Source organism: Telmatherina bonti (assembly GCF_933228915.1).
Source record: "Telmatherina bonti genome assembly, chromosome: 7".
In the NCBI taxonomy this organism is placed as follows: domain Eukaryota; kingdom Metazoa; phylum Chordata; class Actinopteri; order Atheriniformes; family Telmatherinidae; genus Telmatherina; species Telmatherina bonti.
This window is the reverse complement of record NC_136625.1, coordinates 6,342,508-6,369,736: the sequence shown is the minus strand read 5'-3', so window position 1 is coordinate 6,369,736 and position 27,229 is coordinate 6,342,508. Positions and strand designations below refer to the sequence as shown.

The 27,229-nt window shown below is 46.1% G+C and overlaps 1 protein-coding gene across 1 annotated transcript; it reads right to left on the bottom strand.

Moving 5' to 3' along the window:
- LOC306758107 (uncharacterized protein) lies at positions 1 to 27,229 on the bottom strand (the record flags this gene model as incomplete). The annotated part of the gene is given in 10 exon segments (XM_079243317.1): positions 1 to 1,650; positions 4,906 to 5,136; positions 16,306 to 16,393; positions 16,395 to 17,429; positions 17,431 to 17,708; positions 18,560 to 18,581; positions 19,859 to 20,016; positions 21,485 to 21,585; positions 25,801 to 25,973; positions 27,210 to 27,229. Coding segments are annotated over 10 exon segments (3,756 nt in total).

Sequence of the window (27,229 nt, the reverse complement as noted above, 5' to 3'; positions counted from 1 at the left end):
TCAGACTGATTGATTGACAGGACAGATGATCAGAGGAGATGAGTTTTTACCACCATTGTTAGGATAAGGACTGAAGAATGGGTAGAGTTTCTCACTGAAGCAGCAGCCAGTAAAGGAGAAGATCAGAGCTGCAGCATCGACATCATAAAAGGAGACCAGACCCTCCTCATAATCCACAAACACCCCCACCTTCTCAGGACCAGACTGAAGATGTAGATGGACTGCATGAGAAGCATTAGCATCATACTTATTTCCATTTCTCAGCCAGATAGTCCAGAAACCATCCTGAGGGCTCAGTATGATGTTTCCCTTCCTGGTGACGGACTCTCTGGCGACTCCTAAAGTCCAGTCAGTTTTTCCTTTAACCTGAACCTCAAAGTAAAATCTGCCTGAAGAGAAACTCTGACGTCCTAAAACACAACAACAGTAAGAAAATCTCTCTGGATTATCTGGAAGATTCTTCCTCACATCACTGTCATAAACTTGTTTTCCATCATCAGACAGGACGAGGTCTGGATGTGCTGTATCAGGATCCAGAGTAACGTCCACTGCATCCTGCTGGACCTTCTTCAGCTCGGCCTCAAACATCATCTTCATCTGTTTCCTGAGTGTCTCCTCCAGCTGAGACACAGCTCTCACCACAGTCCCCTCATACAATGCTGGATGGACTCGGACCTCCGTCCAGTTCTTGGTGGGTGGAGCAGCGTTCAGGGAGCAGAAGCTTTGCAGGAGGTGGAGGTGGTCTTCAGAGAGCGAGAGCTGCTTCAGCTCAGAGCTCCTCTTCATCAGCTCAGAGATTTCCTGTTCCAGATCTTTGATGAAGTCTTCAGCCTGTTTCTCTGCAGCTTTCTGCTTGTCTTGGATCTCCTCTAGGAGCTCCTCCAGGCCTCTCTGAACAGACTCCATCAGAGCAGTGAAGACCTGAACACCTTCTGCTGTCTCTCTGTCTGCAGCATCTCTACTGATCTTCATCGACTCTTTGAGCTCCTGAATCTTCAGTCGTCTCTTCTGGATCATCAGCTGAACTTCAGCGTCTGTCTTCTCCAGCTCTGCCTTCTTTCCTTCATATTCTTCTCTCAGAGGAACAAACTCATGAGTCTTGTGGTCTAAAACAGGACAGAGCAAGCAGACACATGTCTGGTCGGTCTTACAGAACAGCTCCAGAGGTTTATCGTGCTTCCTGCACATCCTGTCCTCCAGGTTCTCCACAGGCTCCACCAGCTGATGTCTTTTCAGACCTGAAAGTGTCAGATGAGGCTCCAGGTGAGTCTGACAGTAGGAGGTCAGACACACCAGGCAGGACTTCAGGGCCTTCAGTCTGGTTCCAGTACAGACGTCGCAGGGAACTTCTCCTGGTTTGGCAGCTTGTTGCTCTGAGCTGCTGCTGGCTTCCTGCTGAGTTTCATGTCTGAACTGATCCACCATCTCTCTGATGAAGGTGTTGACCTTCAGCTGAGGTCTAAAACAAAAAGTGTCTTTACACAAAGGACACTTATACAGAACCTCATCATCCCAGTAGTGAGTGATACAGTTGTTGCAGAAGTTGTGTCCACATGGTGTGGTGACTGGATTGGTGAAGACCTCCAGACAGATGGAGCACCGAAACTGGTCCTCAGATCTCTGGTTGCTGCCAGCAAACATGTCTGACCTCTGAGGAGTCAGAAAAAAAAACATTTAAACAGACATATAGTCGTCCTGAAGTTTCACCATGACTGAGAGGAGTGAAACTTCCTGTTTAGCTGAAACTCTCTGTTTGGACTAAATGCTGCTTGTAGAAACACAGTAAACATGATCAGCTGTTCTCACCTGTATTTCAGTCCCTTGTTGAGTAAAAACAGATGAACTGGCTTCAATTTCCTTCAGCAACAAAGTGATTTGCTGGGACTGAAGCGGATCTGATCCGCTTTCACTTTCACTTCAGGGAACTGTCTGAACTTGTTTTCAGGACGACTCCACCTCTTATTGCACGCTTGCAAGATTTGTTTTTGTCTAACGTGTTCAGAAATGATTATGTTTGCAGTTGAATCAGAATGAAGTTGGAACTTTGTCTCTGGTGGTTTCCAGTGTTCTAATAAACTCATTACTGGATCTCATGGTCCGAGTTTCTGTGGTGTTTCAGTGTGTGTGTTTTCTGTGGGCTTTTCATTTAGTTTAAACCTTGTTTCTTTGTTTTGTTTACTGGTTCTTGATTCTCCACATTGAGCTTTCATTTTACCTGTTTTTGCCTCCAGATGTCCTCAGTCACCTTAATATTCTTTCTAGATCTGCGCTTCCATCTGTGCCTTGTTGCTCATTATGCACCTGAATCTGTTCAGTCATGTGATGTCATCTAAACTTCTGCAGAAACACTCAGTGGAAACAAGGTAGAAGCTGGAAGAAACTTTCCTGCAGTGTCTATCATAGTTAATATTGGTAAATCTGTGTCACTGCAGCAGCAGATTATCAGGTTCATCCGTCCATCCATGCATGCTCCTCTAGTGTAGGTGGTCTCACTAGCATGCTCAGTCAGCAGACACACCTGTTTGTGTGGCAGGTGGATAAAATAAACTCAGGTGAGTTTTCAGACATCTGCTTCCTGTAAACACAGCAGATGTGCGACGCTGCCCTCTTGTGGCCGCTGTGCAGAACCGCATCCTGTAAAACAGACCTGTAGCTGCAGCATGTCGGAGCTGAAGGATATTTCATCAGGCTGTCGGCGTCCAGCGACGTCTTTAACTTGAGTTAATGACAAATTCAGGTGCTGAAACCATGAATGGAAGCAGATGAAGCTGCATGGTTAACACGTAGATCCCTGTGAGGTGGACATGAAGCGGTTCTGCTGGTTTGTACGTTATCTTCAGATCATCAGTTCTGATCTTCTGAACCGACAGAGAAACCATCTGGTTGACTGATGTGGCGTTCAGGAACAAGTCAGTTCATGCAGAAGAGCTGACTTTGATTTTCATAATAACGTTTTTACCATCAAATAAAATGATTCCCAACATTTAAATCATTGGTAACAGCTGAATTAGAGTAATAAAGAAGCACTGGGTTCATGTTATATGAAGCTGAAAGAGCCTGATCTTTGAAAAGAGCCACTGTTTTCTCCTCACTGCCTGCCTCAGAGGAGGGCCGAGCCCTTCTAACCCTGGAAGTGACCGTAGAGATGCTGATAACAGGAGTGTTTACAAAATGCTCATCCTGGTCTGGTCTGGTCTAACACCTTCATCACTTCCGTTAGGGAACATCCAGTTACAAACCAGACTCGGACTGGTATGACACCAGGTTGGACCAGGTCCACCGTCTTCCTTCATGGCTGCTTGGTGACAGTTTCCGTCTCCTCCTCAGGTTCCCGAGATGCTGCATAACGACGCCGGCGACCACGGCTTCAGCCACTGGGGCTTCTTCCTCCTGCAGAACGCCGGCATCCTGCTGGGCTTCTCCATTATGCTGCTAATCGCTCTGTTTGAGCATAAAATCCGTTTGGACCTGGGATAACGGAGCGAGGCGTCCGGTCCCGAGCCCCGCCACCAGCATCTGGTGTTTTTGTTGTCAGCCTCTGAGACTGAAACTTAGTTTCGTGTTAAGAAGAATTCCATGCAGAATCCACAACCAGGAGATGTTAATCTATCCAAGATGTTTTCATGGTTTGTGGATGAAAACAGCCCTTTATCAGTTGATCTAATGAATCTACAATAAATGTGTTAGAACATCAAAAAGCAGCAGAAAAGAGGAAAGCTGTTTCAGCCTGATGTAGTTCCTGTGTGTGTCCAGCAGAGGGCAGCAAATAAACAGCTGAAAGACTCCACAGGTGATGCGTTTTGTGAAGATGACGGAGAGAAAAACATGTTTCGCTGTGAGTTTTTGCTGAGTCAGCATTACATTTGTACAGGAAGTGAAGCAGACTGATGGAGGTAGACGGTCAGTGGGAAAGTGACGTAGCCAGAAAATCTGCAAAGGGGGCTAACAGAAAATAGGCTGCGCCAACTTTTTCTTGGAAAATGTATAACTTGGCAGAAATAAGTCATGTAATGATAATATCTCATTCTGCCCACTGTTTATTTTCTTAAAAAAACATTGACAATAATAAAATGTTCTAACAACCCCATACTCTGCCACATAGTATCCAGTAATGTGTCTAATACTAACTGGTTAAGATAGAACAAATGAACAACTTCACTTTTAAGGTCTTTTATTCACCGCTTCAGAAACTGTAACAGGGCCTTTGCAGAAGGTTCAAGTCCCTGTGAGATATGATGGATGCACAACTGCACATGTATAACATTCACATGTGCACGGCTAAATCTTTTATAGATGCAGCCCAAAGAGTTCCACTGCACGCATGAACCAACTGTGTTTTTATCACATAGAATAAACAGCATAGTGGGGGGGGGGGGGGGGGGGTGGTCATCTGTGAATGGTGCTAATATAAGTCAGCTCAGAACCTATTTTACAATCTTGAGATTTTAAACAAGCAGTTTAGGACACTTTTCAATCCTAACTTGTTTATTTTCATCAGAACTACACACAACATATTCATTGCACTGACACAAAATACAGAAAAAACTGCATATTTACCAACTAATTCTCATTGATTAAAACAAAAGTGTTGCAAGTGCGAGACCCCTTCTTAGCACAAGGCCCTGTCCAAATATGGCTCCGTCCCTGCTGTTTGATCTCCAATCACTTTTGAAGCTTTGTAGCTTTATTGAAACCTGTAACAGATAGGATTTGGACAGCAACTGGAATCTGGTCTGTGAGAAGGACGTGCCCCACAGTCTCATCAGTGTCCTTTCCATGAGCATTGCTATTGGTCAATACATCCAGCAGAGGCCAGTAGAGAGTTCAAAGTTTATCTGTATTCTCTCAAACTGCTGACTAAACAGATTCACTCTTCATAGAGTTTCTCTACAAAACCCATCAGACTGATTGATTGACAGGACAGATGATCAGAGGAGATGAGTTTTGACCACCGTGATTTGGACCAGGACTGAAGTATGGGTAGAGTTTCTCAGTGAAGCAGCAGCCAGTAAAAGAGAAGATCAGAGCTGCAGCATCTACATCATAAAAGGAGACCAGACCCTCCTCATAATCCACAAACACCCCCACCTTCTCAGGACCAGACTGAAGATGGAGACGGACTGGAGAATCAGTATTCTGATTGTCATGTGAGGTTCTAATTATACATATGAACCTGATTTATCTACCAGGAAGCTTTAATAGACATGTGTTGGGCACTACCTGGCATAAATCAGGTTCATATGTATAATTAATAAAGACTGACGTGTAAAGGATCAGGGAGGGGCCAAAGGTTCAAGGAAGCAGATCCAGGTTTTCCACAGAGAACTGAGTGAACACAACAGTCTTTCTGACAGAATCAGGGTGCAGCTTATTCCAGAAATCCCTGGGTGGGCTTTATGCGTATAGTGTAGTTTTAATATGTTACTCATTTATTAAGTTATATTAAGATATATATTCTGCATAGTTAGAGTAGTTCAGTAAGCTTGCTTTAGTAGATTCATGCATTAAACTAACTGTTCTGCTCAAGGCCTGTTTCAGCTTTGACTGTTGTTATCTCCAAGCTAGCAGTTGTTTTGACTAGTGCTGCCAGGCAAGGGTTGTTTGTGTATGCTTAAAGAACACTGTAGCACTCTGAGCAGGGGCAGAGCTCTCGAGACCTCTCGCCCGCAACATCTGTACATGCCCAATAAATTGAACAGAAAACAGTTGACATATAGATTTATTTCTCGTCGGATAAATTCCACGACAATTTGGTGTCAGAAGTGGGATCCCATGTGTTTCTGCCGGGACCGGACTGAGGGGCAGGCTGCCGGAATCCAAACAGATTCATCTTCAAACCTCGAATAGGCCTTAAGAGTGACGAGGGCCACAGTCACCGGTTTTGGTCGATCACGAAGGGATCTCAACCCACGTGTGGATTTATCTGGTGAGAAGTAAATTTTTCCAAATTATAATTTGATTGAAAGTGGTTTTTGATATAATATTATAGACTGAGTGATTCTTAATACTAATCGAACTGAAACAGTTTTGTTTATAAAATTGTCGACTGTTTTCATAATAATTGTGGTTGTGCTCCTTTTCCCTAGGACTGACTTTGACAATAAATAAAAATAAAGCAAAAATAAAACAAAAACAGAGATATAGACTCTACGAGATCAGGTTCCAACAAGAAGCCCTGTGAGTAGTACTACGAGATCAGGTTCCAAAAACAAAGCCCTGTGAGTGCGAGAACAGGTTACTAAACGAAGCCCTGTGAGTAGAAATACGAGATCAGGTTCCAAAACGAAGCCCTGTGAGTAGAAATACGAGATCAGGTTCCAAAAAGAAGCCCTGTGAGTAGAAATACGAGATCAGGTTCCAAAAAGAAGCCCTGTGAGTGCGAGACCAGGTTACTAAACGAAGCCCTGTGAGTAGAAATACGAGATCAGGTTCCAAAAAGAAGCCCTGTGAGTAGAAATACGAGATCAGGTTCCAAAAAGAAGCCCTGTGAGTAGAAATACGAGATCAGGTTCCAAAACGAAGCCCTGTGAGTACGAGATCAGGTTCCAAAACGAAGCCCTGTGAGTACGAGATCAGGTTACTAAACGAAGCCCTGTGAGTAGACTTTTAAGACTGACATAACAGAAATATAAGACCAGGTGACGATGGGGACTATAGGGGGAAAGGAGGAGCAACCTAAACCAAATTTTATGAAGGTGTTTTTAAAGCAGCAATATGTAAGTAAACTATTTAACGTTCTGCTGTGAAGAATGTGGGTTTCCAGAAGGAAGCTTTATGAGCATGTATCAGATGAAAAAGTTGGAACAGAAAAAAAAAAAAAAAAAAAAAGAGAGAGAAAAAGCAAAAATACATTAAAGTGTGGGCTGGTTCACTCTCCATAAGAGGAATTAAAAAATAGAGGTCTGATCTGCTATTCTCTGGAGAGTTGTGTGGAAATATTGTAGGAGATTTTTGTTATTTTTGGTGACTCTTTTCATGGGTGAATTAAAACTGTGATTGGCTGGCTTGGTTGACGTCACAGGGCCATAGCGGCCATTCACACAGAAATCAGTGTGTGTGTAAGTTTGCTCATATGGTGGCAAGTCCCGTGAAGGATCTGCAAATGGTAAAGAACAAGAATATATATATATATATATATATATATATATATATATAGTAAAGATTGAAAATCAGATCACGGGCATTTCTCCAAAAGATGACAGTAAAGCCTGGTTCAGGCAGACTCTATTAGATGTGACAGAACGTGCCTGGATGGACCAGGAAAGAAAAGAGAGAATATTATCTTCCTCTAACAGTTTAGTGAAGAGGAGGTTAGAGATTAAATGACAAATATGTATTATTGCAGAGTTTAGCAAATTTTAAGAAATTTAGAAAGAACTGTTAGAAGCAGAGGACAAGTTCAGAGCACATCTAACATGTTTACATGATTTTACAAACAACTGATCAGTGCAAGTGTAGGAGATAAGGAGAAGCTTGGATGAGGAAGGCAGAGCAAAGGAAAGGAAAACATGAGAGAGCGTGGTGAGGAAGAAGAGTGTGTTCATTCAAGGCCTTATGCTCACTGAAGGGGATGATGTCATAGCAGTTTTAGTTGTAACAACACATTGGATGAAGTAAAGAATAAACCGAAAGATGAGGGACGTGATGTGTGGCGTTGGGAGCTGATTCTGTTGGGTTGGTGTGCATTGCGTGGACTGGATGGGCTTGGGCTTCTGTTTAATCCCTTCCAGACATTAAATGGTAACTTTTGTTTCTTTAAGATTACAGTTATTTTTATGTTTATTATGACTAAATAAATTGACGTTGACTGAAAATATACGAAGACTTTGGGCTGTGCTTGTTAAATACCCAGCTGAGAGAGATCTCAAGCTTTAAAACAGGAACGACACACCAACATCATCTTCATGTGTTAAAGCTGCGTTATCTTCTTGGCGAGGTCATGTTCAGCTTTCCCGGGGAAACACTGACTTATGGATCCACTGCCACTATAGAGTCACACAAATACAGTTATAATCCAAAGTCCAGGATTTTCACAGCACAGAACATGGTCCACATGATATGTTTGTAACAGTATTCAACAGAAGAACATTATAATTATGAGACTATAATCCCATGACTAAATGATTCAGATGCAGCCTCGGAGGCTCGTCTGCTGCACGGCGTCGACCACGGCAGCTCACCACCCCTTTAACCCTTGTCAGCATGCACCATGGTCTCCACAGGGACCCCAACATGTTAACATGCCCGAGGGGGATTCAGGGGGTGGACTGGGGAAAGGAAAGTTTTGGTCTGGATCACTGCAGAGTTCTGTTTGTCACACATGCTGTCGGTCAGGACACTGGAGCAGAAACGGTCCCTACAACATGCTGCAACACTCCACCTCCCTCCTGTGTCAGCTCTGAGTCCTGGAGCAGGACCTGATATGCAGATGTGACTGCAGGGACCCGGCCGCTGCTGATGGGGCCCGGGGATCCCAGAACCAGAGGGTCTGGCAGAGCCCTGCTGGTTGTGACTGTGAACAGTGTGGATATGGATTTTATGGGGGACATGTGGGCTTGGTTTTCACCTTAGACCTCTGGAGGTGATGGGTCCTCCTTGTCCTCAGACTGACTGTGGGATTTTCTGGAAGTAAAAGACTAATGGATGTGGCCGGCAGGCAGCACAAGTCCCACCCCAACTACAGAGTCAGATGATGTTTTCTGGAATAAGCTGCACCCTGATTCTTTCAGAAAGACTCAGTTCTCTGTGGAAAACCTGGATCTGCTTCCTTGAACCTTTGGCCCCTCCCTGATCCTTTACATGTCCGTCTTTATTAATTATACATATGAACCTGATTTATCTACCAGGAAGCTTTAATAGACATGTGTTGGGCACTTCCTGGCATAAATTTCTGCTTGTATGCTGATTGGTGGGCAGGGTGTGGTGACGGTAGTGGATCTGATTCCTGAGCAGACCGAGTGGTCCGAGCTGAATGATTATACACACCTACATATATTCCTGGCCTTGTATCCACATGACCAGGCCACACAATTAGGCCAAAGATCAAACATTTTCATTATTTCTGCTTAGCTTCATACCACTCTTATGAACATGCATACAAAGTTCTGCAGTCCTGCAGACTTTTGCAACTGAACAAGGTCCCAGTATTTTCTCTGCTCTGCTGCTGTGAAGCTAAACATCAGTTCTTACAGACAAAACAACTTCTGGCACGCTCTACATCTCTAGCTGTGCCTTATCACAAAACATTTATCTTCAGTGTCTCTGACAAAACATGCACCAGGCAGGCCGTTACGGTGGCAAACCTGTTTAAAGACAGCACACAGATGATCGCTGAGTATTCCCGGCTCGTGTACATTTCTAAATTTTCAGCCCAGACAACATAAGGCTGCATTAACTGTATGACAATAAATAAGGTGGTAATTTCCTGGCTTCAGTGTACGCCACTCAGGTGCAATATGACCAATCGAACAAAAATATTAGGAAAGGTTGGAATCCTCCATGTTTTTATTTGCTGACAGCCCGGTGTGTTAGTCCTGATCTGACTAAGTTAGTCCTATTAATTTCACATCAAGTGCTTTTATTTGATGAAGGGAAGCAACTCTTGTGAAGGCTGCCAGTAGAAAGCCCGTTCTCTGGCTCAACATGCTCAACAAACAAATATTTGTACCCTGTAGGTCTTCAAAATGCCATAAACGTGAGGCCGATCATCTGGGATAATATTGGTCTTTCCAAGGTTAAGCTAGTTATGCTAGACCGTTAGCCTTGGCCTTTTCTGATACACACATTTGTGTTAAGTCCAGTGGAGAAGTGTGTGTAACAGTGAGAAAAAAAAACGTTCTCAAGAAGGAGGTGTTGCTGTGTGTGTGGGTGAGTGTGTGCACGGGCACATATGTGTATGTGTGTGTGTGTGTGTGTGTGTGTGTGTGTGAGTCTTGTTGTAGTGGATGAAATCATCTTTAACATCAGTGTTGGATGTTTTATTCCCGATTTGACTGTCAATCGACAATCCCCGCTCCTGCCGATGACACGCACCATGACTGTGTGGCTGGACTGGCCATCCTCTGCACCCCCAGACCTGACCTCTCTGACCGACCTCGAGTTGACCCTGACATGATGGCTCCGCTCTCAGAACCCAGACCCAGGTGTGGGTTTTGGAGCTCTGTGGAAACACCATGGTTTCCTGACATCTGATGGTGACCCAGTTCGTCACCGTCGCCTTATTGACTCCCTTCTTTCTGCCATTTTGCTCCCCTGACAGGTTGCTGTATGCACATGTGCACTGACTCTTCTGACCCTCTCTCTACAGGTGACTCTCCTGCAGATGAAGGCTGCGTCTCTGACCCACCCTCCTTTTACAGCCTCTCACTTCCTCTTTTCTCTCACGGCCCACAGATGGAGAGATTTCCTCCTTGGTCTCTCTCAGGCCTTTTCAGGCCTCTTGGACCAAAGCACTTCCTCTCGTGCTGTTGTCCATGCGCATGCGTAAAAGGGGAGGACCAAATTGGTCCCCCCGTAGATTCTTTTTGCAGGTCCACCCGAATGGGCATGGGCCCCTCCGAGGCTCCCCCTCCTGGCACAACCCTGTGTGATAGTAATGTTTTAACATACTGTGCTGATCTCATGTGAACCTTTTCAGGCATTTGCTCTCAGGTTGCTGCAGACCTTCCTGAACCAGCGTCTAAGCAGCTCCGTTTACTTCAGCCTGGAGACTTTGTACTGATGAGGAGCTTCAGACGTCAGTGCTGGGACCACCCATTTCAGATTCTTCTGGCGACCCAGACAGATGACCGTGCTACTTGGCTGCCCGTAGTATCCAACTACCATATCATTGCTGCAGGGAGGTTCCTGCACCGACCGTGGCTCCCTGGCTTGCTGCTGATCTTTTTAAATGACTTCTCTGATTTTCTGGCTGAAATCATGCCTAAATATGACCACGTCCTTATTGTTGGGGATTTTAATATTCATGTATGTTGTCCTGATAAGCCAATGGCAAAGGACTTTTTAACCCTCATTGACTCTTTTAATCTTGTGCAGTCTGTGTCTGATCCCACACAAGAACGCGGACACACACTTGATCTTGTTTTATCTTTTGGTTTGCCTGTTTTTAACTTAGAGGTTTGTGACGCAGCATTTTCTGATCATATGCCTGTATTATTTGAGGTTGCTCTTGCCTGTAATACAGTTAAACCTCGCGCTGCTGCCAGACGCTGTCGCATCATTAACCCTTCCACTGCTGTTCAGTTCTCGGCCGTTTTCAGTCAGACTCACAACTGTGTCACTGAGTGTATGGACAACGATACGGAGGAGCTTAGCTCATGGTTTCATTCCACCTGCCGCTCTGTTTTAGACACCGTGGTTCCGTTAAAAACCAGGCAGTCTAGGACTAAATCTGAGCCCTGGCTGAATGACGCAACTCGTGCTGTCAGACGCGAGTGCCGTAGAGCTGAGCGGAAGTGGAAAAGGGACAAACTGCAGGTGTCATTTCAAATTTTAAGGGACTGCTGGCGTCATTATCAGACAACTGTGAAAGATGCTAAAAGGAAGCATTTCTCTGATATTATTATGTCTAACTGTCATAAGCCTCGTGTTTTGTTTAAAACCATTGACTCTGTTCTTAATGCCCCACAGACTGTCTGTCTCGAGTCCTCCCCTGCTGTGTGTGAAAATTTTCTTCACTTTTTCATTGATAAGGTTGCCTCCACTAGGGCTTTAATCTCACCCTCTGCCTATGACACTTCAGTCTCTGTGCCCTGCTCTGCTGTCTTCGACAGGTTTGAATCTGTGACTCTGTCCTTGTTACAGAAGACTGTTGGTCAGTTAAAGCCCTCAGGTTCTCCGAATGATGTGGTCCCTCCTCGGCTATTTAAAGAGGTTTTCCCCACTATAGGGTCCTCTGTTCTGACCCTTATCAATAGCAGTTTGTCCTCAGGTGTGGTCCCTGGAAATTTCAAACATGCAGTAGTGCAACCTTTGATTAAAAAAACAGGACTAGATACTACTGTTCTTGCAAATTACAGGCCTATCTCTAAATTGCCTTTTATCTCAAAAATCCTCGAGAAGATAGTTTGCAGCCAATTAATGGTTTTTCTGGAAGAGCACAAAATTCTTGAGGTCTTCCAATCTGGTTTTAAAACCTTGCACAGCACCGAATCAGCTCTTCTAAGAGTTTTTAATGATATCTTTTTAGCTACTGACTCCGGTGATTGTGTTATTCTTGTGCTTCTAGATTTAACTGCTGCATTTGACACAGTGGACCATGAACTTTTAATCTCTCGTCTGAAACAGTGGGTGGGTGTCAGGGGTGTAGCACTGGAGTGGTTCAGGTCATACTTGGCTGATCGAACTTTCTGTGTCAGCCTTGGTGACTCTGTGTCCTCCTCTGCTCGTCTCTCATGTGGGGTCCCACAGGGCTCAGTTTTAGGCCCTCTTCTCTTTTCTCTCTACTTGCTTCCACTTGGTTCCATACTTAGGAAGCATGGTATTTCTTTCCACTGTTACGCAGATGACAGTCAGATTTATGTCCCTCTCAAAAAGAAAGATGCATATTCTGTTAAACCACTACTCAGGTGTCTTGACGACATAAAGGCCTGGATGGCTATAAACTTTTTAAATTTTAATGAGAAAAAGACAGAGGTGATGGTTTTTGGTGGCACCACTGGGGCCCCCCTTGTAGATCTGGGTCCCTTGGCCCAGTTCATTAAGCCAACCATCACAAATCTTGGGGTTAAAGTGGATACTGATCTCAAGCTCGACTGTCAGATCAGTTCAGTCGTTAAATCGAGCTTCTTCCAGTTGAGGCAGCTGGCCAAAATTAAACCTATTCTTTCAAGGCAGCACTTCGAAACAGTAATCCACGCCTTTGTGACCACTAGGCTGGATTACTGTAATGCACTTTATGTGGGGGTTAGTGGGTCCTCCGTGGCCCGTCTTCAGATGGTGCAAAATGCTGCTGCACGTCTTTTAACTGGCACACGTAAACACGAGCACATTTCCCCCATTTTAGCCTCACTTCACTGGCTGCCCATACGTTTTAGGATCAGTTTTAAAATTCTTTTATTTACTTTTAAATCCCTCAATGGTCTTGCCCCGCCCTACCTTTCCGAGCTGCTGCAGCCTTATACACCCCCCCGCTCTCTCAGGTCAGCTGATCAACTGCTCCTGAGTGTACCTAAAACGAAGCGCAAGCTGAGAGGTGACCGTGCCTTTGCTGTGGCAGCTCCTAAACTATGGAATGATCTGCCTCTCCACATCAGACAGGCCTCCTCTCTGTCTGTTTTTAAATCTCATCTTAAAACCCATCTTTTCTCCTTGGCTTTTGACACCATGTGAGATGTTGAATGTACTATTATTTTTATTTTATTTTTATTATTTATTTATTTTTTTGTTTTGTTTTTGTTTATTGTTTTAATTGTATAGCTGTTTTATGTCTTATTCTTCTGTACAGCACTTTGGTCCACTGTGGTTGTTTTAAAGTGCTTTACAAATAAAGTTGGATTGGATTGGATTGATCCTGACACAGCAGAATAACGCACCACCCGACAGAGGGCAGAATAATCCCTGTGGTAACGTGGGTAGTGAGACAGTCTACTCTCACACCTGAAGACCAGCCGCCGTTCTCAAGCAATCTCAGTGTGGAGTGAAATTAGCGTCCACCTGCAACAGTAGCGTGCCAAGCTCCAACGCAAGCTCCGCCCACCTGGCATCATGGAGAGAGATCGACCCTGGCATCCATTTAGGGTTCATGTCTGATCATTAAAGAGCTCAATGTGTTGTTTGGTTATTTTAGCTATCATCATTGTGTTTCCTATTGTCTTCTTTAATCAATCTGCTTCACCCCCTGTTAACCGCTCTGCCACTCACTACAGTTCCTTCTCTGCCCCGCGGTCGCTGAGTGCCCAGAAGGGTTCTGAGGGCAACCTCCGGCGGTTAAAAGTTATGCCTATGCTGAATTGCATTCAGCTGCAGTTCCCCCTTCATCCGCTAGGGGCTGGCTCCAAAATAGAGCAAATCCCCATAGACTCCCATGTCCCATGTTCCCATGCGGGTCCTTTTTATTGACAGGTACCAATCTCTGGCTTCAAGGACGAAGGACATAGAACAACCACGGTTTTTAGCCGGTAATCAATGTGACTTAGCTTTAGCCCGTTTACCTCCGTTAGCTGGGTAGCTCCCGTTATCTCGGGGTTAGCTCGGTTAGCTTTTAGCTACAGAAACCTCAGAGTTCACTCGATGTCCGTCATCCGCCATGACGCTCACAGCCCCCCTCTCAGCTCCACCTCTTTGCCCATATTTGTGTTTTCCGGGCAAGATGACGCGCATGACGCTGCCAACATGGTGACGGTAGGAACCGCCCACTGAGCTTCAATTCAGCTCTTCAGAAACCTACGGGTCACGGAGACCCCGTCCATCTCTTTATACAGTCTGTGGTTCTAACAGGTAGACGCGCCGTCATGTATTTCCATGCTAGCACTCTGAGGAGCTCCTGTGCGGTCTACTCTGTCATTATGATACATGCGCCATGTGTGTGCTCTGGTTCTTTGGATGGCATGGTGATCGGTGGACCAGTTACCAGTGGTGTTTTTCTGATTCCACTTCTGCGTCTACTTGGGGGACCGTTTTTTCCTAAACTGGAACTGACTGGTCTCCTTCCTCCTACGTGGATAATAAGAATTGTCGCAGGTGGTCTTGTGTGTTGAAATTAGACCTGACTAAGGCTACTTTGGTGTTCACGTTTAACACTACCTCTGAACCCCTTTTGTCGCATCCTCCTCCTAGTCAATATCGGGGTGGTACTTTTAATAACTCCTGTTGTCATGTGAGCCCTCGCCGGGACCCGTTAGAAGATTTTCTCTTTGCAGTGATGTCGTGTCGTTGCCACGTAGCTTGGCTGAGTCCTATGTGGATTTCCCCGTTGTAGGTCTTTTCCCGGGTCCCAAGTCTGAACTTGAGAAGTAAGTGGATGATTGCTTTGAGATGATGACTGGCATGTCTGCTCAGAGTAATAATTGGATATTGCTGGCTGAGCAGGTAGAAGTGTTTGTTGGAGTTGCCTGTGTGGTCTGCCTGGGGCCCAGACCTGTGCTGCATGTAGTTACCCCTCCACCTGAGTTTGACTCGACCTGTATGATTGTTTACTCTCTTCTGAAAACCCTATCCCTTTCAGATATGTATTTCCTTGGATGTTCCTTTCCTTGTTACCTGCACACAGTCCCCTCCTCTCTGGTTCAGGTGTGACGAAGTGAGATTTTACTTGCTTCATGAGCTCCTCTCAGGGTTCTGGTTTTGTTGGGGTTTTGGTCCATGCTTGGTGTGACAGTGTTTATGCTGTTAATTTTTTGTGGCCTGCGCCGGCCTTTGGTGGTGGTACAGTGGTCTGGTTCTTAAGGGCATGCTGCCATCGAAGTGGGCTGGTATATATGCCCCTGTCACCCTTCTCTTGTCTACAGCTGTCTTCCTGGGTTTCCCATCTGCCCCCTTATCCGGTCACTTGGTCCAGGCACTCTGTTCATCCTGACGACTCAGCTGCTTCTGCCTACGTCAACGCTATTGGGGTTCCATTGCAGTACTTGCTGCCCTTTTTGTTCTGTGTTTGCTGTGTTGTCCCGTGTATCAGAGCCTTGTTGGTTGGGCTGATTGACTCTGCCTTGGGATGTCGCATTCCTCGGCTTGTTTATTACTCTCCCTGCTTCGGATTTCCCTCACTTTGATCCTTTTTCCTTCTTTTTGATATTGATGGCTTTTCTGATTCTGACTCTGACACGTGAGTGTTTTTCCTTTCAGGATGATTTTCTTCAACCCTGCCAGGAGTGACCATTCTGATGTTTTAGTTTCCTGCATCTCTTTGGGTAGTTAGTGTTATTTTATGGGTTTGTTTTGTTGCTTTGTTATGTTCATGAATTGTGTTTCTTTTGTGTTGATCCTGAAAGGATCAAAAGGGGGGAATGTGGTGGAATTATGCGTATAGTGTAGTTTTAATATGTTACTCATTTATTAAGTTATATTAAGATATATATTCTGCATAGTTAGAGTAGTTCAGTAAGCTTGCTTTAGTAGATTCATGCATTAAACTAACTGTTCTGCTCAAGGCCTGTTTCAGCTTTGACTGTTGTTATCTCCAAGCTAGCAGTTGTTTTGACTAGTGCTGCCAGGCAAGGGTTGTTTGTGTATGCTTAAAGAACACTGTAGCACTCTGAGCAGGGGCAGAGCTCTCGAGACCTCTCGCCCGCAACATCTGTAAATGCCCAATAAATTGAACAGAAAAAAGTTGATATATAGATTTCTTTCTCATCGGATAAATTCCACGACAGCCTCATACTCATTTCCATTTCTCAACCTTATGGTCCAGAAACCATCCTGAGGGCTCACTGTGGTCTTTCCCTTCCTGGTGATGGACACTGGCGACTCCTAAATCCCAGTCAGTTTTTCCTTTAACCTGAACCTCAAAGTAAAATCTGCCTGAAGAGAAACTCTGACGTCCTAAAACACAACAACAGTAAGAAAATCTCTCTGGATTATCTGGAAGATTCTTCCTCACATCACCACAATAAACTTGTTTTCCATCAGCAGACAGGACGAGGTCTGGATGTGCTGTTTCAGGATCCAGAGTAACATCCACTGCATCCTGCTGGACCTTCTTCAGCTCGGCCTCAAACATCATCTTCATCTGTTTCCTGAGTGTCTCCTCCAGCTGTGACACAGCTCTCACCACAGTCCCCTCATACGATGCTGGACGGACTCGGACCTCCGTCCAGTCCTTGGTGGGTGGAGCAGCTTTCAGGGAGGAGAAGCTTTGGAGGAGGTGGAGGTGGTCTTCAGAGAGCGAGAGCTGCTTCAGCTCAGAGCTCCTCTCCATCAGCTCAGAGATTTCCTGTTCCAGATCTTTGATGAAGTCTTCAGCCTGTTTCTCTGCAGCTTTCTGCTTGTCTTGGATCTCCTCTAGGAGCTCCTCCAGGCCTCTCTGAACAGACTCCATCAGAGCTGTGAAGACCTGAACACCTTCTGCTGTCTCTCTGTCTGCAGCATCTTTACTGATCTTCATCGACTCTTTGAGCTCCTGAATCTTCAGTCGTCTCTTCTGGATCATCAGCTGAACTTCAGCGTCTGTCTTCTCCAGCTCTGCCTTCTTTCCTTCATATTCTTCTCTCAGAGGAACAAACTCATGAGTCTTGTGGTCTAAAACAGGACAGAGCAAGCAGACACATGTCTGATCGGTCTTACAGAACAGCTCCAGATGTTTATTGTGCTTCCTGCACATCCTGTCCTCCAGGTTCTCCACAGGCTCCACCAGCTGATGTCTTTTCAGACCTGAAGCCGTCATATGAGGCTCCAGGTGAGTCTGACAGTAGGAGGTCAGACACACCAGACAGGACTTCAGGGCCTTCATTCTGATTCCAGTGCAGACATCACAGAGAACTTCAGCTGGTTTGGCAGCTTGTTGCTCTGAGCTTCTTCTGGCTTTTCTCATGTCTGAACTGATCAACCATCTCTCTGATGAAGGTGTTGACCTTCAGTTGAGGTCTGGTAGAAAGAGTGTCTTTACAGAAAGGACACTTATACAGAACCTTATCTTCCCAGTAGTGAGTGATACAGTTGTTGCAGAAGTTGTGTCCACATGGTGTGGTGACTGGATCGGTGAAGATCTCCAGACAGATGGAGCACAGAAACTGGTCCTCAGATCTTTGGTTGCTGCCAGCAAACATGTCTGACCTCTGTGGAGTCAGAAAAACAACATTTAAACAGACATATAATCGTTATTCGTCCTGAAGTTTCACCGTGACTGAGTTTATCTGAGGAGTTTCAGGAAAGAGAGAAACTTCCTGTTTAGCTGAAATTTTCCGTTTGGACTAAACGTTGCTTGTAGAAACACAGTAAACATGATCAGCTGTTCTCACCTGTATTTCAGTCCCTTGTTTAAGAAAAACAAATGAACCGGCTTCAATTTCCTTTAGAAAGAAAGTAATTTGCTTTGATCACAGCTGTGATCTCACAAGCTTTCACTCTCATTTCTGGGAACTGGCTGAACTTGTTTTCAGGGCGGCTCCACCTCAGACTACAGAAGCTTTGTTGTTGTCCGTTGGGTTCAGAAATTATTACATTTGCAGTTGAAACAGGATGAAGTTGGAACTTTGTCTCTGGTGGTTTTCAGGGTTCTGATAGCATGCTCTGAGTTTTTGAATAAAATGAATGGTTTATTGTCACGTTTTTTTCTCCCTTGACAGCCTGGCTCTTCATGTACGGCCCTGGTGGATGTGATGAGTTATTGTGGCTCCTAAAAGCATCACATAGCCATGGAGTGGTACGTCTATTTGTACAGCAGGATTTAGGTTTTAAAGAAGAACACACCTTGTCTCAAACATGTCTGTATTTAGAAGCATGATCCTTTTGTTCCCATGGAAACAAACTGCTCAGTCAGTAGACACACCTGTTTGACACGCCTGTGTAACATGTGGACAAAACATCAACTCAGGTGAGTTTTTAAGTCATCTGCTTCCTGTAAACACAGATGTCCGACGCTGCACTCCTGTGGCCGCAGTGCGGTACTGCATCCTGTAAAACAGACCTGCAGCTGCTGCATGTCGAAGCTGAGGGAGGATATTTCATCAGGTTGTCAGCGACAGCGAGTTCTTTAGCTTGAGTTTGTGAGAAATTCAGGTGTTGTAACCATGAATGGATGCACACAAAGATGCACTTAGACATGAAGAGGTTCTGCTGGTTTAATCTGTGTGCATATTTTAGATGATCAGTTGGACTGATGCTCTGCTATCTGTGCAACTTGTCTCCTGAACTGACAGAGACTCCGGCTGTGTAGTGGAATTTATCCGATGAGAAATAAATCTATAAATCAACTGTTTTCTGTTCAATTTATTGACCATGTACAGATGTTGCGAGCAATAGGTCTCGAGAGCTCTCTCCCTGCTCAGGGTGTTACAACGATCCTTAGGCATACACAAATAACCTTTGCCTGGCAGCACTAGTCAAAACAACTGCCAGCTTGAAGATAACAACAGTCAAAGCTGAAACAGGCCTTGAACAGAACACTTAGTTTTATACATGAATCTACTAAAGTAAGCTTACTGAACTACTCTAACTATGCAGAATATACATCTCGTACTACATAAAAGAAACTTGATAAAGGAGTAACATATTAAAACCACACCATACTCATAATTCCACCACAGCAGCAAATACTGCAATGGAACCCCAATAGTGTTGGCGTAGGCAGAAGCAGCTGAGTCGTCAGGATGAACAGAGTGCCTGGACCGAGAGACTGGATAAGGGGGCAGATAGGAAACCCAGGAAGACAGCTGTAAGCAAGAGAAGGGTGACAGGGGCACATATACCAGTCCACTTTGATGGCAGCACGCCCCTAAGAACCAGACCACCGTACCACCACCAACGGCCGGCGCAGGCCACAGAAAATTAACAGCATGAACACCAGAACCCGGAGAGAAGCTCTGAAGCAAGTGAAATCTTGGTTTGTCACACTCGAACCAAACAGAGGAGGGGACTATGAGTGGGATGTGACAGGGAAAGGAACACCCCAGGAAATGCATACCTGAGAGGGTTAGGGTTATCAAAAGAGAGCAAATCAATCATACAGGCAAAGTCAAACTCAGGTGGAGGGGTGACTACACGCAGTACAGGTCTGGGCCCTAGGCAGACCTCACAAGCCACGCCAGTAGACACACCTACCCGTTCTGCTAACAACAACCAGTTATTGCTAATGCGGATTGCTAATGCACACCATGCCATTCAAAGAAACCGGAACAGACACATGGCGTCAATATCTTAAAAACAGAGGAGACCGCACAGGGGCTCCTCAGAGTACTAGCTGGGGAATAGAAGAAGGTGTGTCTACCAGTTAGAACCCTTCTGGGCATTCAGCGACCGCAGGGCAGAGATGGAGCTGTGCATTGGTCCAAGGAAGGCCTGAGAGAGACCAAGGAGGAAATCTCTCCATCTGTGGGCTGTGAGAGAAAAGAGGAAGTGAGAGGCTGTAAAAGGGGGGTGGGTCACCTGTAGAGACAGGGTCAGAAGAGTTTGTGCACATGTGAATACAGCAATCTGTCAAGGGAGCAAAATGGCAGAAAGAAGGGAGTCAATAACGCGATGGTGACAAACTGGTTCACATCTGTTTTTTTTACAAAATGAAACAATTCCCAATATTTAAATACTGTAGTTTGTAATAGCTAAAAGAGTCTAATTCAGAAGCTCTGGACACTGAAAGAATTAAAGGAGCCACTGTTTCCTCCTAACACAGTTAGATCTGAATAAAATCCTCAGAGGAAGTCCGAGCCTTTTTAACCCTGGAAGTGACGGTAGACATGCTGATATCGCAGCAACAGCTGGATGAAGGCAGAGCCACCCAGACAGGTTTACAAGATGCTCATCCTGGTCTGGTCTAACACCTTCATCAGTTTTGGTCAATTCCTGCTTGGCTGTTATGGTGACATCCTGTCACCATGAAAACCAGACTCGGACTCGTATCACATTTGGTGCGACCAGGTCCACTATCTTTCTTCATGGCTGCTCAGCGACAGTTTCCGTCTCCTCCTCAGGTTCCCAAGATGCTGCATAGCAACGCCGGCGACCACAGCTTCAGCCACTGGGGCTTTTTACTCCTCCAGAATGTCGGCATCCAGCTGGGGTTCTCTATCATGCTGATAGTCGCTCTGTTTGAGCATAAAATCCCGTTTGCACCCGGGATAACAGAGACGAGGTGTCCAGTCCCGCTCCCCATGCATTCCAGCATCTGGTGTTTTTGTCAGACTTCAGCCTCCTGGTTTAGTTCACGTTTCACATGGTTCAGACTGAAGACGAAGGAGGCGAGCTGGTGGGAACAAGTTAAGGTATTCACTGTTTATAGTTCAGATGCTGCTGCAGGAGCTCCGGTGGAGCTGAGATTCACAAAGACACTTTTTTCTTTTGGTTTAATCTCCATCAGGCTGGTGACGAGTAAATAAATTTTTATTTATATAGCGCCTTTCAAGGAAAAAAAAAATCACAAAGTGCTTCACAACAAAAAAAAGTCCCAAAGCTGCTGGATTTATCCTTGTTTTAGTTTTCTGTACCTGTTGTGTTGCAGTCCTTGGCATTAATATCAGGGGAAGAGAGCTTCTGACGGGTGCAGCTATTTATTGTTCACATCTGGGGATGTAGGAACATTCCGGACACCATTAGCATGGTATCATGAGCATCGTGAAAACTTGCTCCACTTGCCAAGGGGTGCAAGTTTCAACTTATAGACGTTTGCCTTAGCCCTTCTTCACACGAGGCACTGCTAGCTTGTTCAGCATATACACATGTTGGATACAGTATAACGGAAAAGAAGGAGATGAAGACTTTCTGCCGCCAAGACCAACCGGTTGAAAGTTATGCCGGTATTGTCACTTCCGGGGCACATAACGTCAATGACGTCAGTGGTGCACAAATAAATCAATAAATGAGTGGTCATTTATACTCCCACTTAATGACATGAACTCACTTGAACCTTGATTCGACAAACTAGGCCATCAGTCTCTTCGATGGTTTCAACCGCACGCATCAGCTGCCACTGGCACCTTGGAAGCACATTCTCCTTGATAACTGGGAAGTCGGTTCAAATGGTCAGAATGTTACTTTGCTCTGAGACTTGTGTTGTATGAGTTCCAAGGGACTTGACTTCTGGGTTGGCTACCAGCAGTTATGTTGAAGAACGTGGAAATTAAAGAGTTTTGGTCTCCCATACCAAACTGGGCCCAGATAGCCAGCTTGAGGAGGACATTTGTTGCACGAAGACCCTTAAAGTTATGGTCAGCTGGATTTTAAGCTGTATCCACGCAATGCCACTGAGCTGGATCTGTAGTCCCCCTTCTGAGGTAATCATGGTTGGCCACAAACACATGGAATCTCATTGCATCCCTGTTAATGTATGCCAAAACTACCTGAGAATCTGTTCATAAAAATTCTTTGTCAATCTGCATCTTGAGTTCAGCTTTTAAAATACCACTCGACTTTGCTGCAGTTACAGCTGCAGAGAGCTCCAGCCTATGGATACGCATTACCTTCACTGGTTCAACTCTGGCTTTGGCCATTAGAAGGCTGCAGTGGACCTTACCTCTTTACCTGAGATTCACCACAAGAAAAGTGGTGAAGTTCCACCCTCACTATGTTCCCAAAGTCTAGAGGGTAATAACATCTGGTATCTTGATCTCTTTTAGTGCTTTGAGCCCATCCTTCCAACTCTCCCACCTTGGGCTTAGGCTCTCAGAAAGTGTGTCATCCCAATCGATGCCCCTCAGGCAAAGCTCTTGCAGGGTGCTTTTGCCACACAGTACAAATTGGGGCTAAGAATGAGTTGGGGGCTGATCCTTTATGTCAATGCTAAAGCTATAGGTGTAATTTTCAAGTGAGGTTCACTGCTCATTGTTCTTTCCGAAGGAGCTACGCAAGACAGGACCCCCCTCTTGTTTGAGTTTAACTGTAGGCCAGAGGTTGTGCATAGCTTTTGTGCCTCAACAACCAGATCAGTAGCCTCTCTGACTGTTGGAAACAAATATGGTTCTCATAAATGAAGGTCTTCTTTTCATCCACAGTCTTTGCTGCAAAGGCTGGACATTTAGCAACACCGGGCTGAAAGGCTGAGATTTCTGATGTGCTTGGAGTGGGTGGTTTCATTTGAGTTCTGGTGTTGAGCGTCTTGGCTTTCTTAGGAAATCTCTCATCAGTAGTTTTGGTACTTAGCAGGAGAAGAGGTGGAATGAGGTTGCATGTTATTTTGGCGTCCTTTTGCAGGAACCAAGTGCAAGAAGCAAGCAATGGTTATTCTTCTAGTTTGTCTAACTCCTCCAATACAACACGGCTCCATCTGCGCACAATCCAATAAGGCAGTTTCTTCAGAATAGCCTTGACACAATCTTGTAGGAAATCTACTAACTCTCTTAATGCTGCAGGGTCATGTGCTGGTATTTTGGGCCATTTTGTCAACATTTTTCTGAAAGCTCTTTGGATAACAAATGAACCGCCATATATATCTTGTAAGATTTTCCAGGTTCCCTTATAAGCATCCTCTGAATTACGATAGAAGAACCTGTCCACATGCTTCACTTCCAAGATAACTCGTCAAGTACAACCATTTTTCACACATGGGGAGTGATTTTTGATTAATCAATGTGATTTAGAATATCTTCCAACCTGTAAACTTTAACGGGTTGCCAGTGAATACAGTTGGTTCAGGTACAGGCAGACATTCTGAAATAAATAAACTTGCAAGGTTGGGTGTAGGACTAATCCTTTCTTGATGCCTTGACACCTCGCACGGCCCATTTAAAGGTTTAAATTGCACAGCTTGTGGGGTTAATCAAGTTTGATTTTCTCTATTTGGGGGATGGTCTTGCACCTGTTGGTTTATAATGCCTACAAAACATGTCATGTTGAACATTACTCAAATTATATTAAATGTATTTTACACACAATCAATGTGAACCATTTTACTGTGTTTTATGTATAGAAAAGTTGCAGAACGTTACATTTTACATGCAGTTTCCTGAAATCTGTTTCTAATGCAACTGTATGTTCACCAACAAGATGTTATTTCTGGTTTGGCATCAACCACAAATGTTCTTTTAAGTTTGAAATCATAAAATATCATACAGCATAAAAAAACTTCCAGAAAGTGCCAAATAAACTGAGTTTAAAGTTAGTCCACTTGTTTCTTACCTATTTTGGGTTAGCTTACCACTCAAACTCAATGTGAGTCAAATCTGTTAGCTTTAGCATTGATTAACAAGGTTTCTAAAACTCTTGTCACAAATCTCCTACCAAACTGCCTCATTTACAAATAAGTACAAACTAAACTCTATAAACAACTATTTCAACCATTAAAGGGAACAATGCACATGATTTTAATGAATATTTACTGACCAGTGGTAACTAGAGACAGATGAGCTGCTGTTAGCTTCATACAGGAAGGTTCGTTGGAACTTCATGCTGCCGCTGGTGCGGTAAGTTCCCCCTGGTGGCTGAATGCAGAATAGTGCAGCGTCGTCTGAGATTGCAGTTGTTTTATTCATGTGGAATAAAAAAGAAAACTTAGTGAAAAGCAGGACTAAAGTGGTCTTTTACTGTTTTGTGTGTATATTACTCTTACTTTGTAGAACAGGCCTCTGGTAACTTCTTTGTGTTATGATGTGGTTTCGTTCGGTGCCTTAGTTTCTGGTTTCCTGTTTTATTTTGTAGCTTTTCCAGTTTAGTTCCCCTGGTTCTTGTTTAGCTTCACAGATTTCCTATTGATTTAGTTCACTTGGGTTCATTTAGTTAATTTGTTTCTCCTGTGTCTCATTTTGTTCCAGTGTATTTATACCCCTCTGTTTCAGTTTGTGGTTGTTGGTTCATTTTGTTAGTTTTGCCTTCACTTTGTCCTGGATTAAAGTTACGTCTGAATTCTGCATACTGGCTTCCCGACTCCTGCATTTGGGTCCACATCCCTACCGCCCCGTGACATAATGAACCAACCGCCCAGGACCCAGCAGGAGAGGAGGAAAAGACACTCCAGGCGCCTTAGGCAGAAACCACCAGAGACCATCAGATGTGGCGAACTGGTGGGTATTTTGGTTGGGCCTGGACCAGTTCCTGAGCTGGTGGAGAGGGAAGTCCGGTCGCGGTTCTGGGGAACCAGAGGGGCAATCAAGCCACCAGCTCCACGGCCCATGTCTCTAGTGTCGCCTCCCGCTTCCCAGCCCTAGTCTACGCCACCTGCGTCCCAGCCCTAGTCTACGCCGCCCACGCCAGCGGCCAGGTCTACGTCTTCGGCGCTGCAGGCTCCCACGCCAGCGCCCAGGTCCACGTCTTCGGCGCTGCAGGCTCCCACGCCAGCGCCCAGAACCCGTCCGGTGCTGCAGGCTCCCACGCCAGCGCCCAGAACCCGTCCGGCGCTGCAGGCTCCCACGCCAGCGCCCAGGTCCACGTCTTCGGCGCTGCAGACTCCCACGCCAGCACCCAGAACCCGTCCGGCGCTGCAGCCTCCCACGCCAGCGCCCAGAACCCGTCCAGGTCCCAGGTCGGGATGCTCCTCTTCTGTTCCGTGTTCCCGAGGAGGTCCCAGGTCGGGACACTCCTCCACTGTCCCGTGTTCCCGAGGGGGTCCAGGAGATGGACGCTCCTCCTCTGTCCCGTGTTCCCGAGGGGGTCCAGGAGATGGACGCTCCTCCTCTGTCCCGTGTTCCCGAGGGGGTCCAGGAGATGGACGCTCCTCCTCTGTCCCGTGTTCCCGAGGGGGTCCAGGAGATGGACGCTCCTCCTCTGTCCCATGTTCCCGAGGGGGTCCAGGAGATGGACGCTCCTCCTCTGTCCCAAATTCCCGAGGGGGTCCAGGAGATGGACGCTCCTCTGTCCCGTGTTCCCGAGGAGGTCCCAGGACAGGACGCTCCTCCTTCGACCCATGTTCCCGAGGAGGTCCCAGAACGGGACGCTCCTCCTTCTACCCATGTTCCCGAGGGGTTCCCAGGTCGGGACGCTCCTCCTTCGACCCAAGTTCCCGAGGGGTTCCCAGGTCAGGACGCTCCTCCTTCGACCCATGTTCCCGAGGGGTTCCCAGGTCGGGACGCTCCTCCTCCGACCCATGTTCCCGACGAGGAGGTCGCTCCTCCTCCACCGGCTCCAGCGCCCGCCGAGGAGGTCGCTCCTCCTCCACCGTCCCCAGGGTCCCCCGAGGAGGTCGCTCCTCAACCACTGTCCCCAGGGTCCGCCGAGGAGGTCGCTCCTCCTCCGTCTCCAGTGTCCGAGGAGGAGATCGCTCCTTCTCCTCCGTCTCCAGTGTCTGACGAGGGGGCTCCAGAGCCAGGCCTTCCCCCGTTGTCTCGGCCTCCCGGCCGCCCTCCAAAGCCAAGCCTGCCCCCGTCGTCTCGGCCTCCCGGCTGCCCTCCAGAGCCGGGCCCTTTGGACTCTTCCCCTGGCCCTGTCCCCCGGGAGTATGGCGTACAGGAGCTGTCCGGTCCCTGTACGACAGGTGTCAGAGCTTGGTTCGCATTGCCGGTAGTAAGTCCGATTCATTTCCAGTGAGGGTTGGACTCCGCCAAGGCTGTCCTTTATCATAGATTCTGTTCATAACTTATATGGACAGAATTTCTATGTGCAGCCGAGGTGTTGAGGGGATCCGGCTTGGTGGCCTCAGGATTGGGTCCCTGCTTTTTGCAGATGACGTGGTCCTGTTGGCTTCATCTGGTTGTAATCTCCAGCTCTCACTTGAGCGATTCGTGGCAGAGTGTGAAGCGACTGGGATGAGAATCAGCACCTCCAAATCTGAGACCACGGTCCTCAGCTGAAATAGGGTGGATTGCCCTCTCCGGGTTGGGAGTGAGGTCCTGCCTCAAGTGGAGGAGTTTAAATATCTTGGGGTCTTGTTCATGAGTAAGGGAAGGATGGAGCAAGAGATCGACAGACGGATCAGTGCGGCATCTGCAGTAATGCGCACTCTGCGCCGGTTTGTCGTGGTGAAGAAGGAGATGAGCCAAAAGGCAAAGTTCTCGATTTACCAGTCGATCTACGTTCCTACCCTCACCTGTGGTCATGAGCTGTGGGTTGTGACCAAAAGAACGAGATCTCATATACAGGCGGCTGAAATGAGTTTCTTCTGCAGGGTGGCCGGGCTCTCCCTTAGAGATAGGGTGAGGAGCTCGATCCTCCAGAAGGGCTACTCTGTATCAAGAGGACTCAGTGAAGGTGGCTTAAGCATCTGGTCAGGATGCCTCCTGGACCTCCCTGGTGAGGTGTTCCAGCCATGTCCCTGCGGGAGGAGACCCCGGGAACACCAAGGACACGCTTGAGGGATTATATCTCTCGGCTGGCCTGGGACCGCTTTGGGATCCCCCCGCAGAGCTGCCAAATGTGGTTGGGGAGAGGGGACTCTGGGCTTCCCTGCTTAAGCTTCTGCCCCCACAACCCGATCCCGGAAATAAAGATAGAAAATGGATGGAGTGTTTGCACGTCCTTTTGAAACATGTTGAATTTAGATGCAGTTGTTGTGACTTTGAAGACAGCTTAATTTGCTCAGATTCTTACATCAATATAAGAACTTCGTTACTTACAATGCATATGGGTCAAGAAGGCACTTTTATTTTTGTTTTTTGGTGCAGAAAAAGTAGAAATGAACAGAACAAGGTGAAGTTGAATTGAATATTTTCTCTCTAACCTGTGCACTCAGTGCTCACTAAAACAGACGTTCAACTGCAAACCTTGTCTTGTCTTGTCTCAT